Source organism: Choloepus didactylus, chromosome 5 (assembly GCF_015220235.1).
Source record: "Choloepus didactylus isolate mChoDid1 chromosome 5, mChoDid1.pri, whole genome shotgun sequence".
NCBI lineage: Eukaryota > Metazoa > Chordata > Mammalia > Pilosa > Megalonychidae > Choloepus > Choloepus didactylus.
The window spans coordinates 67,302,983-67,318,668 of NC_051311.1; the positions used below are offsets into that span (position 1 = coordinate 67,302,983).

General features: G+C 37.3%; 1 protein-coding gene and 1 pseudogene across 1 annotated transcript; both read right to left on the minus strand.

Moving 5' to 3' along the window:
• Positions 1 to 386: 386 nt before the first annotated feature.
• On the minus strand, positions 387 to 1,878 carry LOC119534889 (adenylyl cyclase-associated protein 2-like). Its single transcript, XM_037837443.1, has one exon. It carries the CDS (start codon positions 1,400 to 1,402, stop codon positions 443 to 445), a length of 960 nt encoding a protein of 319 aa, XP_037693371.1. The 5' UTR covers positions 1,403 to 1,878; the 3' UTR covers positions 387 to 442.
• On the minus strand, positions 1,432 to 1,876 carry LOC119534891 (annotated as a pseudogene).
• Positions 1,879 to 15,686: the final 13,808 nt, after the last annotated feature.

Sequence of the window (15,686 nt, forward strand, 5' to 3'; positions counted from 1 at the left end):
AGGGCACACTGTTACATCATACTGAAATTGTCTAAAAGGTAAAAATGTACACCTTAGATTCTCAAAGATTTTTTTCTACTAGCAATTAAACTTAAGTGTGCAAGTGAATCCTGCAGTATTTGTTACCTATCAGTTACTATGTTAATGATATGAGTGGAATATAATTCTTTTTTTACCCCTTTAAATCTGTACTGCTCACAAGTCCTTATGTGGAACTAAAATCACACACAAAGGAAAATCATGAAGAAATATTAAATACTTCAAAATGCCCACTGAAGCATGCCAGAAATGACGCTGTTTCTACAGCCCAGCATTACTGGAGACCCCAAACTAAAGCAGCAGGTGCTACTGCAACTTTTAGGTCTTCAATACTGCTTTTGAAAAAATTTTTATTTGTTTAACACAGGGGATCCAGCAGGTCAGGAGATTAGGTCTCTGGAGATTAAGCCATAATTTCCGCAGGCTCGGTGACCAACTTGGATCCATCCCACGTTGCTTTGAACTGTTCAGGAACAGGAAATTCTCTATAATCACCATCCTGAGGGATAAGTATATTCATTTCAGATGATGTGGCGCTCACAATCGCACAGTCTAAGGCGTCTTCACGGAGGTATATGTGGCATCCTTCTGTCTTATTAATGGAAATTGTTGGCACTCTCCCCATTACCTGAATCTGAATGTCCTCAGAATTGATCACTTCCACAATGCCCACCACATTGTCAAATACGAGGCCAAACTTCTTACAGTTATCAGTTGTAATGGAATTTATTTTTCCTTTCATCTGTAGAGTAGATTTGTTGCATTCGAAAATGTAAGCCACTTGTTTCAGTTCAGTGTCTGAAATCATAATGTCATTCCTGTCCTCTTGGTACTCCACTCTCCATTTCTTTCCTTCCAACTCAAACACAGGAGTATGTTTCTGTGGAGGATGGGATTTGGGAGAAGTGGAGCCTGGAGAGTGACTTTTGGTTGGAGATCGAGCTTGTCCTCCTTGAGATCTCAGGCTGGGATTTTTGTGTGTCTTCTGATCGTCTCTGACATGCCGTAGCCCTTTCGTAATTGCTTCTCCCTGGTTGAGCTGAGCAAATAAAGCTGAGCGTGAAGGAGAGGACCCCTCTTTTCTGCCTTCATTATCAAAAAGTGGAGGTGGTCCTGGAGGAGGCAGAGGAGGAGGGGGTGGAGGAAGGCCAGGCCCAGGGGAGAGGACAGACAGTGCCAGTGCAGTGGATGCTACAGGACCTGTTTTGCTCCAAGTAAGGCCTGTGGTGTGGTGCTCCTTGATGTATGCTTGAAGCTCAGTCCAAATGTTCAAACAGGACTTCACCCAATCCACATGGTGTAAGTCACTGTGTTTGTAGTCCTTTAAGACCCTGTTCGTGTAAAAGGTGGCAGCGTCATTCATCTCCTTGACATAAGGACCAGGTTTGGGGGACACCGCTATCTACCCGAGAGCAGGGATGCTTTCACTGACAGCTGAGAGGTGATTAAACATCGAACTCCCTCGGTTTCTCTCTCTAAAAGTCTGGATTTCCTGAATCTTTTCAGATATTGGTTTCAGAAGTGTAGCCACATCATTCTCTTGAGGTTGTTGGTACCGAGAAGCCATCAGAAGGAAAGCCCGCTGGGCCTGGAAAGCGCTGTGCACCATTTCTGCATGAGTCTCCACATCTCCAGCAAGGATCCTACTGTTCTTCAAAAACTCGGCCACCATGCCGTTCATCAGCTTATCAAAGGCTTCCACGGAGGGCGGCACGCCTCCGTTGACGCCGTTCACTTCTCCACAGTCCCCAGGAGGTCTGCGTGACTCTGCGGAGAGTGATTCCAGTCAGACGACTGCTTGCTCCGGCCTGTGTAGCAACCCCTGCATCTCTGCCATTCTGCCTCGGGGACCTGGGGTCTCCTGTCCTGGGCAACAAAAATCCGTGCGCGGCCCCTCGTTCCCTCCTCCCGCGTTCCCTCCCCCTATTTATTTGTTTTGATTTGCTCTGAAGGATACCACCAGTCAAAGCAGTGTCCATTGGCAAAGACAGTGGAAAGTGTTTTTTGCTTTAGTTTATTTGTTTTGATTAGCTTCTGGCATTCATAAAAATCTCTGTCATATCACTAGCTAGATAAAAACTAAGGAACAGATTGCTCAGGGACTAAATCTCAGAGTTAACACTTTAAAATATTAAAATATACAGGAGTCAACAAAAGATTACAAGTAAAGAACAGGAAATGATGGCTCATCCAAAAAAACAAGATAAAAATCCAGAAGTCATCAATGAAGAAGACCAAACTTTGGACTTACTGGAAGAAACTTTTAAAAAATAATCCTCCACAAGCTCAAGGAGATAAAGGAAAACATAGAACAAGAACTAAAGGATATGTGGAGAACAATGAATAAATTTGGTTCTCCATAGGAACCAAACAGAAATGCTAGAATTGAAGAACATAGTAACTGAAATGAAAAATTCCCTAGATGGTTTCAATAGCAGATCGGAGTTGGCAGAAGAAAGAATCTATGATTTCAAAGACAAGACAATTGAAGTGATTCAGGTTGAGGAACAGAAAGAAAAAAAGGATAAAAAAGAATGAACAGGGCCTAAGATACCTATGGGACACCATCAAGTATACCAATATATGCATTATGGGAGTTGCAGAAGGAAAAGATATAGAGAAAGGGGTAGATGAAATATTCAAGAAATAATGGCAGGGAAACTTCCCAAATTTAAAGAAATATATGAATATGCACATTCAAGAAGCCAGATGAACACCAACCATGATAAACTCAAAGAGAATCATGCCTAAACACATAGTAATCAAATTATCCAAGGATTAGGAGAGCGTTCTGAAAGCTGCAAGAGAGAAGCAATGAGTTATGTACCAGGGAATCCCAATAAAATTAAGTTCCAATTTCTCATCAGAAATCAGGGAAACAAGAAAGCAGTGGTATAAAGCATGTAAAGTACTGAAAGAAAGCAATTTCCAACAAAGAATTTTATATCTGGCAAAGTCTTTCTTTCAGTTAGAGAGATATTAAGACATTTCCAGATAAACTAAAGCTGAAGGAGTTCATTACCACTAGTAAGTGCCCTACAAGCAAGGCTAAAGTGACTTCTTTAGACTGAAAGGAAAGGACACTAGAGAGTGGATCAAAGCAAAGAAATAAAGACCTTTAGTAAAGGTAACCATATGGGTAATTATAAATGTCAGTACTATTGTATTGTATTTTTTTAGCATGTAACTTTACTTCTTACTTCTTACAGTTGCTAAATTGCAAGTGCTTTAAAAAAAAAGTTAAATGACAACCTACATAATGGGAGAAAATATTTGGAAACCACGTATCCAATAAGGGTTCAACAGCCAGAATATAAAAGAAACCCTACAACTTAACAACAAAAAGACAAACAACTCCATTTAAAAATGGACAAAAGACTTGATGACACATCTCCCCAAAGAAGATATACAAATGGCCAAAACACACAAGAAAAGATACTCAACATCATTAGCCATTAGGCAAATATAAATCAAAACCACAATGAGATACTATTTCACATTCACTAGAATGGCTACTATTTTTAAAATGGAAACTTACAAGTGTTGGAGAGGATGTGGAGAAATAGGAACACTCATTCATTGCTGGTAGGAAAGGAAAATGGTGCAGCCACTGTGAAAGACAGTTTGGTGGTTCCTCAGAAAGTTAAGCATAGAATTACCATATGATCTGGGAATCCCACTTCTAGGTATATACCTCCAAAAAGATATTATTTCTATATCTAATATAAAAGTTGGCTGATTGGTATTGTAGTGACATGGCATACTAATTTTGTCTACAGTTCAGCCTGTGCACATGTTCTTTCACTTCTAGTTATGACAGTGAACTCTCCCCTATAATCTCAAACAGAATTCAGAGGAGACAGTAAACTACATCAGTAACTGAGTACATCTGTTGTAATTCATGCCTCCAAGCTACAGAGAGGGCTAAACTCAAGTACTGCTTAATGCTCTGAAGTTTGATGTCAAGTGGAAGCTGTACTTAGTTTGCTAGAATCCTGGAATATACTCTAATTTTCTGAAAATTATTTTCTTCTTTCCTATCTCTTTATTATTTGACAAACTATTATTTGACATGGCAATCAAATGATTTTAAACATTTATAGATAAGTATTTTTCAAAAACTAAAAGCATGCTGCCTTAGTGTTTGCAAGGCTACTATGACAAATACCACACAGTGAGTTGGCTTAAACAATGGGAAGTTATTGGTTATGGTTTTAATGCTAGAAACCAAAATCATGAGATTTGCAAGTCTTGTTTTATCCTGGAAGGCAATAATCCTTGGGGTTCCTTAACTTGTATTTCTGCTTTTCCTCACATGGTAATGTCCTCTCCTTTTTCTTCTGTTTCTTTGCTGACTTCTCACTTCTGGCTCCTCCCTGTGGTTTTCTCTTTATACAGCCTCTACTAATTGGCATAAGGCCCACCTTCATTCAGTTGCGCCACACCTTAAGTAAAAACATCTTCAAAAGTTCCTATTTACAATGGGTTTATACCCACAAAAACATGGTCTAAGTTTAAGAACGTGTCTAATTTGGGGTATATAACTCAATTTACACACATGCATTCCTCTCCTAGCTGATGTAGAAGTGAAGTAGGTAGACTGCTTCTACCATCACTATGACTTTTCTTGCATTAGCCATTTATGTAGCCCAAAGATAGACTACAAACCATTAAATCCTTAAATAAGAGACAGTGTTAGAATAACCACTCTCTGCCACCATTTTGTCTATTTGGATGCTGCAATATATTTTTCTGGCAGGAATTCACTTATATGATTTTCTCTGGCCGTAAAAATGAGAATATTTCCTTGCAAGGATAACGGGATTTGAGTTAAATGCCCAATGGAATGATGTATTGTCCAAAATAGAGGATTCTGGCCTATGCCAAGTCTTTAGGCCATTTAAGAATAAACTTCTTATAATACTGTTGGCAATTCACAAAATTAAAGAATATTACTCAAAGAATGTAATTCTGAATGTAAAATGAAACCATGTAATTACAGGTCAAGTTCTAACACTAGGGTTCTTTTTAAAAAATCAAAAGGAAAACTAGAATTTTGATTTCAAGACAATTTTTCCAAAATAGATGACTCAGAGTTGGAGTTTTGCATTTTAAGTTGTCCTTTGCTAATATAATTGGGCATATTTCCTATTTGGAACCTGTTTGTGAATGAAGGAGTATTTCTCTCTTCTTATATAAAGAACATGAGAAATACTCTCTTCTAATATATAGAATCTATTTTTAAGTTTCTGTGTTTCCCTCTCTCTTCCTAACTCTAAATGTTTAAACGTTCTGTTGCCAAGCTTACTTTTTCTTGGCTTCTGCTGCTACTGATTCCCTTTTACACAAGTGTCTCTGAGGCTCCTAATTATCTTCCCACCATTGTATATCTCTTTGTTAGTGTTCATCCTCTGTTCTCTCTTTCAATAGACTTACCTTGTTAAGAATCTTCTTTGCAGCTCTACTTTCTAAAGTTAAGCAATGGATTCACTTGAATTATTACAATTTTTAACCCCCCACCCCCACCGAATATTGAGGTATTTGAGGAGGCTGCTGTAGACCATGTTATCTATTTGTCTAAGAGTAGCATAAAACTTCACACAAAAACTTCACACTTATGTTCCTGAACTATTTTTGTTAAGACTATCGAGAGCTAGCTTTAGTCAGGGAAAGCTATCATTGTGAGATTTTTAAGAGCCAAAGAAATGAATCTTTGTCCCCAAATAATTTCCACACTAATAGGATATTTCTGCTATGGATTGTTTAATTATTGTATGTACTTCAGTCATAGTAATATCTAAATTCCTACTACAACTAGTCATTCTTTTGGCTAAGGCATTTTGTATTTAAAACGGGTTTGCTTAAAACAAGGAAATACCCCTGGGATGCTATCACTGCATCATTTCTCCTGCAGAGGAGTCCTTATCTCCTCACAGTTTGACCCATGACAGCCTCCACCTGAAGCGTTAATTTCCTCCCAGCTCCTGAGCCAATCCTAACAAAAGCAGGAAAAATACTTGCAAGTTCAACCACATAAATCATTCTGAAAATACAGCAAAGTTTAAAACAAGAGGTCTGGGACTGGAAGACATGGGGTTTAAATCCCAGAGCTCTACTTACTAGCTATTAAACCATGAGCAAGCTATTTGGCTTTTGTGTCTGTTTCCATATCTGAAAATTGTGGACAAATTAATATGCATAATTCATAAAGTTTTGCAGAGAATTAAATGAGTTGGTAAATGTAAAGTCCCCACAATAATGCCTAACAGAAAAAAAGTACCAATTTAAGATTAAATATTATTACCTGCTCACATAGCCAGAACTAGTAGGCTATCATATTGCTTTTTCAAGTTCTTATGAACCAGACTGAGGGCCATGTTGCAGTGAAAGTCTTGAGTTACTATTCTGCAGTTCACTCATTGCTTTCCTCTGATTTTGCTTACTCTGTAGGATAAGCATTCTGCCTGTGTCTGTGCTTTATATTTTATACAATAAATATATCTACTACCCCAGACTCTGTGAAGACCCTGGCTTTTTTTTTTTTTCACTTGGGTGATCCCTGATGGTTTCCTAATTAAAAAACACTGTTTTTCTTCCAATAGACTGCCACTAGTATATTATGTGTCCAGTCATTTGCAGCCTGGTAAGTTTTTATAACTAATTCTTTCTCCTGGTTTTGGATTATTTTGCCAACTTCTCACTGTCTTTCTTCCCTTGCTTATCCTGAGCATCCTTATTCCTAAATTATAATGTAAGTGATATAGGCATATTCCTTGACTACCACACACTTTATATTAAAATTTGAAAAACATGATTTGGGCAGCAAATAGCAGAAAACTCAAGTCAAAATTCTTAATTCAATTGGAATATATTACCTCATATACAAGAGGTACCAAGTAGAGCACTATCAGGGTTCACATTCAGCTGGTCAACAATGCCAAGGACCCAGATTCCTTTTATCTTCTCATTCCATCATACTTGGTGTGTTTTTCTTAGATTAGCTTTCCTAGTGACCATGAGACGGGTACAACATCTTCAGAGTATTTATCTATTCAACGAAACACTTTTTATTACTTGTGATTGCTCTCTCAAAGGCCACCCAGCAAACTTTGACTGTGTCTTATTGACCACAATTAAGTCACCTCTAAACCATGCTTAATTCTAAACAAAGCAGGACAATAGGAAAATTTCAATGAATTATACCAAATGAGATTTTCTTTGAATATGGAGGAGAATGACGGAAACATTAGCAAAATCTGTTATGATATATGTAACAAATTATCCCCAAATTCACCACCTTCAAACAGCAATAATCTTTTTCTTTTATGCCACTCACCTTCTGTGGATCAGTAATAAGGAATCAGCAGGACAATTCTATCTCAGAGTCTCTTATGTGGTTGCATCAGATGAACTGGAGCTGGTAGAGCAAATGACTAAAGTTACTGGAGGCTGAATAAGCCTCTCTCTCTCTGTCTCTCTCTTTCTCTCTCTCTCTTGCTCTCTCTCTCTTTCTTCATGTGTTTTTTCTACATGGGCTCATTTGGGCTTCCTCAGAGTATGTTGCCTCAGGACAGTTGGATTGCACATATGGAAGCTCAGGGCTCCAAATTTGAATGTCTCCACTAACAAGATGAATGTTGCATTGCCTCTTATGATCAGCATCTGAATTATCATAGCATCATTTTTGCCAAACTATCTTGGATGCACATGAGTTCACAAGTCTGCCCAGAATTAAGGAGAAGGGAGTTAATCTCTACCTCTTGATGAGAGTATGGCAAGTCCCTAGAAAAGCATGTGAGATAAGAGATGGCATGGCCATCTTTGGAAAATATTATTTGCTAAGAGTAGCAAAGAAGGGGAAAATATCTGCTGGGTATTCTGTTTATCTTGTGTGAATGAAATGTAATACAGTTGAGTTCAAGTAAAAATTTAGAAGCAGGAACTGTCTAAGTGAGCTATTCATAGAAAGGTTCCGAGGGCAGGTTGTGAGTTCCTGGGTTGATGCATACAACATTTATGTGTTGGAGAAGAGAGACAGAAAGGAGAGGAAGAGAACAGGAGAGAAGAGGAAGTTTTAAGAAATAGAAATAGAAGCTATAAAGAAGTGGAACAACTAACTTCTTTTTTTCCACATCGTTGCCAGTGGTTAGCTCTTTCTGAGCCAATACCAGTAGTGTCAAGTGTTTATGACTAAACCTCTGGAGTGGTACAGATTCAATCTGCCTCTTACCAGTGTCTGTGATCAAGTACTTTGTCCATGAACACTTCTTTCCAGCATTTATAGCTATGGTACACTGTCTGAAGCTGTCCTTTTGCATGCCTGTAGACAGTTTCTTTTTGTTGTTCTGACAGTGGTATCCCTCAGTAAAAATGAGTAAATGTAGCTAGTATATTTTTAAGTATGAGATAGGGCTTGGTAAGGTAGAACAAGAGTTTGTGGTCACATTATAAAAGTTTTAAATATCATCTTTTTCTGACCAATACAGATTTAAAATAAATGCTAAAGTAGAGGATACCATGTTTAAGTCTGTATAAAGGGTGAATCAGAGAGTAAGAGGCATCAGCAAAAGTTCTATTCAGAAACTTGAAATAATTAAGAAAAATGGGAAAGGAAGTGTTGACCAATAAAGTAATGGAGGGGAAGGGATGGATTTTATAGTTGGCATGGGCAGAATCAATAGGAGTGATTTGGTGGCCAACTGATAGGGGGCTGAAGGAAGGAATATCAAGGATGTTTAAGTTTTCAAGTTGGGGCACTCTGATGAATATTAATGCTATTGACTGCATTTAATGAAATGAGAAACACTGGAAAATTCACAGGTGAACATAACTTTGGCATTTTAAATTTTGCTTATTTAGGAAAGTCCCAGTGGAAATTTTTAGTAGGTCATTGGATGTACATATCTGAAGCTTTTGATTTTGAAGTCATCAAGACATTGTTGTAAATAAAATCTGCAGAAGTAGATAATATCACACATAAAAGCCTGTCTAGGGTGTTAAGGGTCAAAGATAGAAAACCCATGGGATTCATGAATATTTGGGAATAGAAGAACACAAAAACCAGAAAAAGAATATCCAGTGAGTTGATGGGAGGAAATAGAAATAATGTACTCTAGTGAAGAAACAAGTGTTCAATATTATTATGCTATGAAGTAGTCAAATTAAATAGAAGACAGTCTCTGGATTTGACAATTACACATGCATTTTTTTTTATCTTACTAAAATCAGAAATCAGATTAAGGTGAGTTTAGTGGAAATCAGACATGAAAGACAGCTAGTGGGTTTTTCAGACTTTTTAATAGTTTATTTATAAAAGAGAAAAAATGAGGGCAGCTGCTTACAAGAAAGGCAGCATAATAAAGTGTGTATGACTGGGTGTTTTGAGTATATGTCTATAGATTGAAGGTAATAATGACATCATTAGAACAGGTAAAAAGGTGAACTTGAACACAGGAAAGTTCAGTTCCTCCTCTGAAAGAAGAGGACTGGGAGTGATACAGATTGCTGGAGAAGACATATGGACTGTAAGTGGTTTGCTGAGTATAACTGACATGGAAAAGTTTAAGAGACTAACAGGGGATTTTACATAAGCACTGGATGATGTATATAATTCAAACAACAATAAGCCCCACATGACTAGTCCAAGCATGGAGTTGGGATCAAAGAAATAGAATTCAGAAACTTAAAGTAATGAAAAGAAATCACTATTTCTGGCATCTGTCAAATGAAGTCAAGGGCTAAGAAATATATTGCTTTAAAAATCTTTAAAATATTTTTATCTTTATCATTCTCAACTTATTTCCAATAAATCTCCCTTCCTCAATGTAATACTGAACATCTTCTTTTTCATTAAGCCACTATTCTTCCTATTTTCTCTCGAGCAGACAGAGCCCTTTCCAGTGATACTCAGTGTAGCTGTCTCTATCTCTACTGTTGCCCTAAATTCATGATGCTGTATTTGGGTGTGCCTCTATTTGCTATCTTAAATCTGTATCACAAAAGCCTAAGAACACAGCTGACATGAAGTAGATACTCACTGGGTGTGGGTGAAAATGGAGGATTGCAACAGAAAATATCAAAATTCTTGAACAAGCAGGGAAGAAGAAGACTGAGAATACTCAAATGTGGATAGTTTTATGTTGTCACAGATGGGAAAGGAATCCAACATTGCAAATAATGTATTAATTATTTTGTACTAGAGTCATTAAAATATTAATGATTTTTCAAGGATAATCTAAAGATGATCTTGTTCATAATTTGAGCATATATGTTCCTAGAATCAGTTACTAAAATATTATATTTTATTAAAATCTCATAAATCACCCCATAAGTCCTACCACTTTCCATAGGTACATGTGGAGGTGGTTGTAAAATTATATTATTCCCCACAGTATTATAGCTTCTTAAGTATATTTTGTGTGCCAGACAATGGTAAGCATTTACTCTTCACAACAACTCCAAGTGGCATATAGTATTATTATTTTTATTATCGTTTTTTACATAGGAGAAAATGGAAGCAACAAAGGTAGAATAACATCATGGAAGATCAAGTAGAATTATGTAAACTGATGATTCAAGAGTATGGTAGGTAGAATAAGATCACAGTCCCTCCAAAGATGTCCATGTCCTAATCTTCAGAACTTGTGAATATGTTACCTTACATGATAAAAGAAGCTGTGTAGATGTGATCAAGAATCATAAGATAGGGACATACATTATCCTGAATTTTCCAGATTGGCCCAGAGTAATCACAAGGGTCCTTCATGAAAGGGACACAGGGGAGTCAGAATCAGAGGAGATGTGATGATGGAAGCAGAGGGCAAAGTTATGCAGCCACAAGCTAAGGAATGTGGGTAGACTCTAGATGCTGGGAAAATAAAGGAATAGATTCTCCCCTAGGGTCACAGAAAAAGAAATGCAGTTCTGATGATATCTTGATTTTAGCCCATGAGACCAATTTCATATCTCTTACTTCTAGAACTGTAAGATAAATTTGTGCTGTTTAAACCACTTGTGGTAATTTGCTAGAGCAGCCAGCACGAGGAAACCAATACAAGAAGAGACAGGATCAGTGGACAGTGGAAGGAGTGAAGGTCTTGAGTAGATGTGTGGAAATGGGCACTAAACCAAGGGGACTGGATTTGTTTTAGGAGATATTTTTTTTTTTCTCATCTTGTATCCTCATTAATGATTCATATGTATCAGGAGCTGAATAAATATTTTGTGGACTATAAAAGTTACAAATGATCCCAAATCATAAACCAGCTCTCTCTTTACTGTGAAAGATCTATGTAAATTTCTAAGACATGATTACTTGTTCACTCAAATTAACTTGCCTACCCTGCCCTTCTTATAATCCTGCTTCTACCAACATGATCTTTGAAATGAGATGGAAGGACATGCAAATAGGTAACAGAAACCAGAGATGGCACCATGCACATGTCAGAACTATCAAGTAAATTCCTCAAGTTATGGTGCTGAGAAGAGCAGATGGAGGGGCAGTTGCTCACATGAGCAGGAAGAATGACTCTGGTCAGCACGTGGAACAGTCACTAGGAAAACACACCACTAACTTGTACCATTGGAGCAAGAGGGATGGAGTTGCTGGTCCTTCTTTAATGTGCAGAAAAGATAGACCAACGAGAGAAGGAAACATGCAGATGGCTCTGAACACAGAAGAAGGCAATATTTTGTGTCCCCTGATGGCAACCATCAAGCCAGCTGAGTCATGGTAGCCCATCTCATCCAACTTGGTGATGGCATAAAAACAAGGTAACATTTGACATGGATAATAACAGTCTCACTAGACGCAGCCACCAAGAATACTTTACTCTTATTTCCTTTATTATATTGCTGAATGCCTGAATGGTTGAAACAAATCTATGACACATCTAAAGTTATTTTGCCTTCTTCTAGGTCTGAAAAAAAATGCCTATTATATATTTGCATAGGCAAACAACTTACTGAATGTTTCTCCTTTATGTATTTCTCCATGCACAGTTAGAATGATATTTCTAAAATATAAAACTTACCATGATATTACTATGCTGAAAGCACTTAAAAGGCTTCTTACCACCCTAAAGATAAACTCTCCTTAACCAGGAGCTCTGCTTATCTGGTGTTTGCCGACATCCCCAACTCCAAAGTCCCCCATGCAATAGGGACCAGTAACATGAAAAAAAAAAAGCTATTTCTCCCAAAGTTCAGTGTTCTCTCATCTCAGGGCCTTTGCACATGTAGTAGCTCCCTCTCTTTGGAATTCTCTGCCTCTCCCACCCTCCAGGTGTCCAGTCTCCTAAATCTAGTGTGACTGATTTGGATATACTTCAGGTCTCAGATGAGAAGTCACTTTCTCCTAAAAGTCTTCTTAACCCACTACAAAGGAAAGAGTAGCTGTGCTCCTACATGTCCCCACAGCACTCAGAACTGTCTCCATCAGTGAACTCTATTCCACGTTTTGGAAGTGTAGAAAAATATAAGCAATGACATACAATTTTGGGAAAGCCCTGTTTTTTTGTTTTTGTTTTTGTTTTGTTTTGTTTTGGCAAATAAATCATTTTATAAACTACATGGGATGATTCCCAGGAAATTAAAATAATCACTTAGCTATTCTACTTGAGTCTAGAAAAGAAGTTTATTTTGTTTCTTGGAGGGAAAAGAGTGAAGAATATAAGGAAAATTGAACAAAAGGGTAGGGGAAGGCAATTAGATGTCCCCAACTACCAAATATTTACTTGGCTGTGCCCTAAAAGTACAAGATGTCAATGATACTAATCTCTGGATGGAGGCATGATTGATAATTGTATTCTCTTTTTCACTTCTTTATATTTTCAAGATTTCTTGAAAGTAAGTGTTATTACTTTTGGAATTTTTAAAAAAGATTACTGATTCATTTATTTGTTTATTCATTCAGCAAACATATAGTGAAGATTAACTAAGTGTCAGGCACTTTTATGGCCCTGAAACTATAGCAGTGAGCAAGACAGACAAGAAACCTGATCTCAAGTAGCTCATTTCTAGTAGGAAACGTAGAAAATTAAACTAAAAATAAGCAAGATAATATCAGACAGTGAGAAATAACAAGCAACACAACAAAGTGATCTACTATAAAGTATGTGCAGAGGGAAGGTCTTTTTCAGTGACAAGAAGATACTGTCCATATGAAGATATGGGGAAGAAACTTTCAGGAAGAGGGAACAGCTAATGCAAAATCCCAGTGGTGGAATAGTCTTTGAATGTTACAGAAATAAAGACCGGAGTGGGTAAAGCATAATGAAGGAGGGAGATAATTTTTAAAATGGAAGCTATAGTTATGCAGGGGCCAGATTATGTAGGAACTCAGAGTCCAAGATGATAAATTTGCCTTCTTTTCTCCATGGCCTGATAGTAAATTTATTATGAGCATTTCCCCATCTTACTAAATATTCTTTTAAAATACCATTTTAATGACTTCACATTATTCTCACATATGGATATGCTAAGTTTCAATTAATCATTTTCTTATTACTGGACATTTAGGTTATAAGACTTGGCCAAACTCCAACTTGAATCAATTAGTGAAACAGAATGGATCCACCTTTCTACCTCTTCAATCAAAAGCCCGTTAGCAGCAATTAATATTCACTGAAGAAGACATGAAGCCAGAAATTGTAATCACATAAGAAATGTGCATTATTTTCTCTAATATAAATTATTTTGACAAGTGTGAAGAATAATAGATGCTTAAATTAATATCATGGCATGTTTGCAACTGTCTCTGGAGAGCTATTACAAATCTAATAAGTGGATATGCTGGTATAAATAATGTGACAAATTTAAGAGCATTTTATTTGAAATAAATAAAATATTTATTTCAAAAGATATTCAAGCATTATCTAAGTAAACATGGCTAATAGAATAATTGAAAGAACAATAGAGAAGAGTACTATATACATATATAGTAGGACCATCATTTTAATGCTAATATTATGCTAATATGACACATGCCCACTGTGGTCAGGGGTGGAATAATCCTGTCCTACCTACCACTTCTGGATCTCTAAGACTGTAATTGCATTTGGGACACCTTTCATTTCCTCTTCCTAGAACAGGGGCCTTAATGTATTTAGTGCATTTAATGTATTTAGTACTATTAACCCCTTGATAGTTTGGCAAAGCCTATTGACCCCTTCTCAGGATATTGATTTTAGCTGTATAAAGTTAAAAACGTGGGATCATAAAGGAAAATAATTATATTGAAATATAGTTCTATCCATGGTCCTGGAACTCAGGGCACAGCCTCGAGTCTCAGCCCTCCATAGGTGATTTCTAAATTGTAGTACAAGACCCCTCCAGTCTCTGGCTCAGGTAAATGTATGTGGAGTATAGATAATGTTTTTGATGGCAGTGTGTATGTGCACATGTGTGTATGTGCATGTGTATGTGTTTATAAAAATTGTTAATTCAGGCTAAAGGAGCCTGGATATAGAGTCAGTATACAAGCAAATTAAAAAAAAAAAAAAAATACTCATTTTGTATCTAGGAACACCAATCAGCCTTACCTAATCGATTCCTTTACTTTAGTTCATTGATTGATGGAATAGGTGACAGAGGTTCCCTGTATTTTCTTAAAAGCTGCCATCTTCTGGGTCCATGTTAGCCCTGCAGGGATGTCAGCAATTATTAGAAGGGACAAGTTCTGCTATGGTCACTGCTGGGACTAAGTACTATAGCAGCACTGCTTCAATGGATCCTAGACTAGCAGGCCTTTGTTCTGCTGCAGTGGAGCTGCTGGGATGGCCCTCACACCACTCCTTATACGGGGGGCTGTGCCCTTACCCACATGTCCCTTCTCCTAACCATATGACAAAAACTCACTCAAAGAAATTACACTACTTAGACCTAAACCCCTGGTAGGTACCTATTATGCCACAGACCCTAAGTCATTTTGTTTGTTATTTGATTGTTTTTGCTTTTGTTTTTGTTTGGGGAGGAGTTTGGTTTGTTTGTTTGCTTTTAACTCCCAGCACCTTCTCAGACCACGGAACTCCTCCACTGTCTCTCCACACAACCAATTTTCATTCCTACTTTTTACAGATCTTGGTCACCTACTTCTCTCATAATTCAAGCATCAAATTTGATTCAAAACCAATTTTCCATGGGCATGTTGTCTTAAATCACCTGGTTTGAGTTGAATAATTTTCTTTGAACTTTTACTCTACATGATATGATAAACTTTTGCTTTACATGTCAGTTTTCCCCCACACCTGCCTTCTAATATGCTTATGTATATTTGCATATCAGTGGGTAGAATATGTCCGTTTCTATCTTGATGTATCTGTCATTGGAATTAAACATTTGAAGAAATGTGTGTATTTTTAAAGGAAAAGGATTTTTTTTTTTCTTTGCAGGTTTATGGAGGATTATAAGGAAGAAAATATACACATCTTTTTCTGGGTAATTTTATCACACTGGGAGTGCCTCTGGGCATACCCATGGGAACCAGACCTAAGGTGCTTTTTGAGTTCTGATTGGGAAGTGAGACAGAAACAAAGGTTCTTACAGAGAATAACACAGAGGAAGCAGCAAGGGCATTGGAGCCAGAAGGTCCTGAGATCTCCTCCTCTGTGTGCTACCTGCTGCGTTGCTTAAGGCTTCAATTTTCTCAT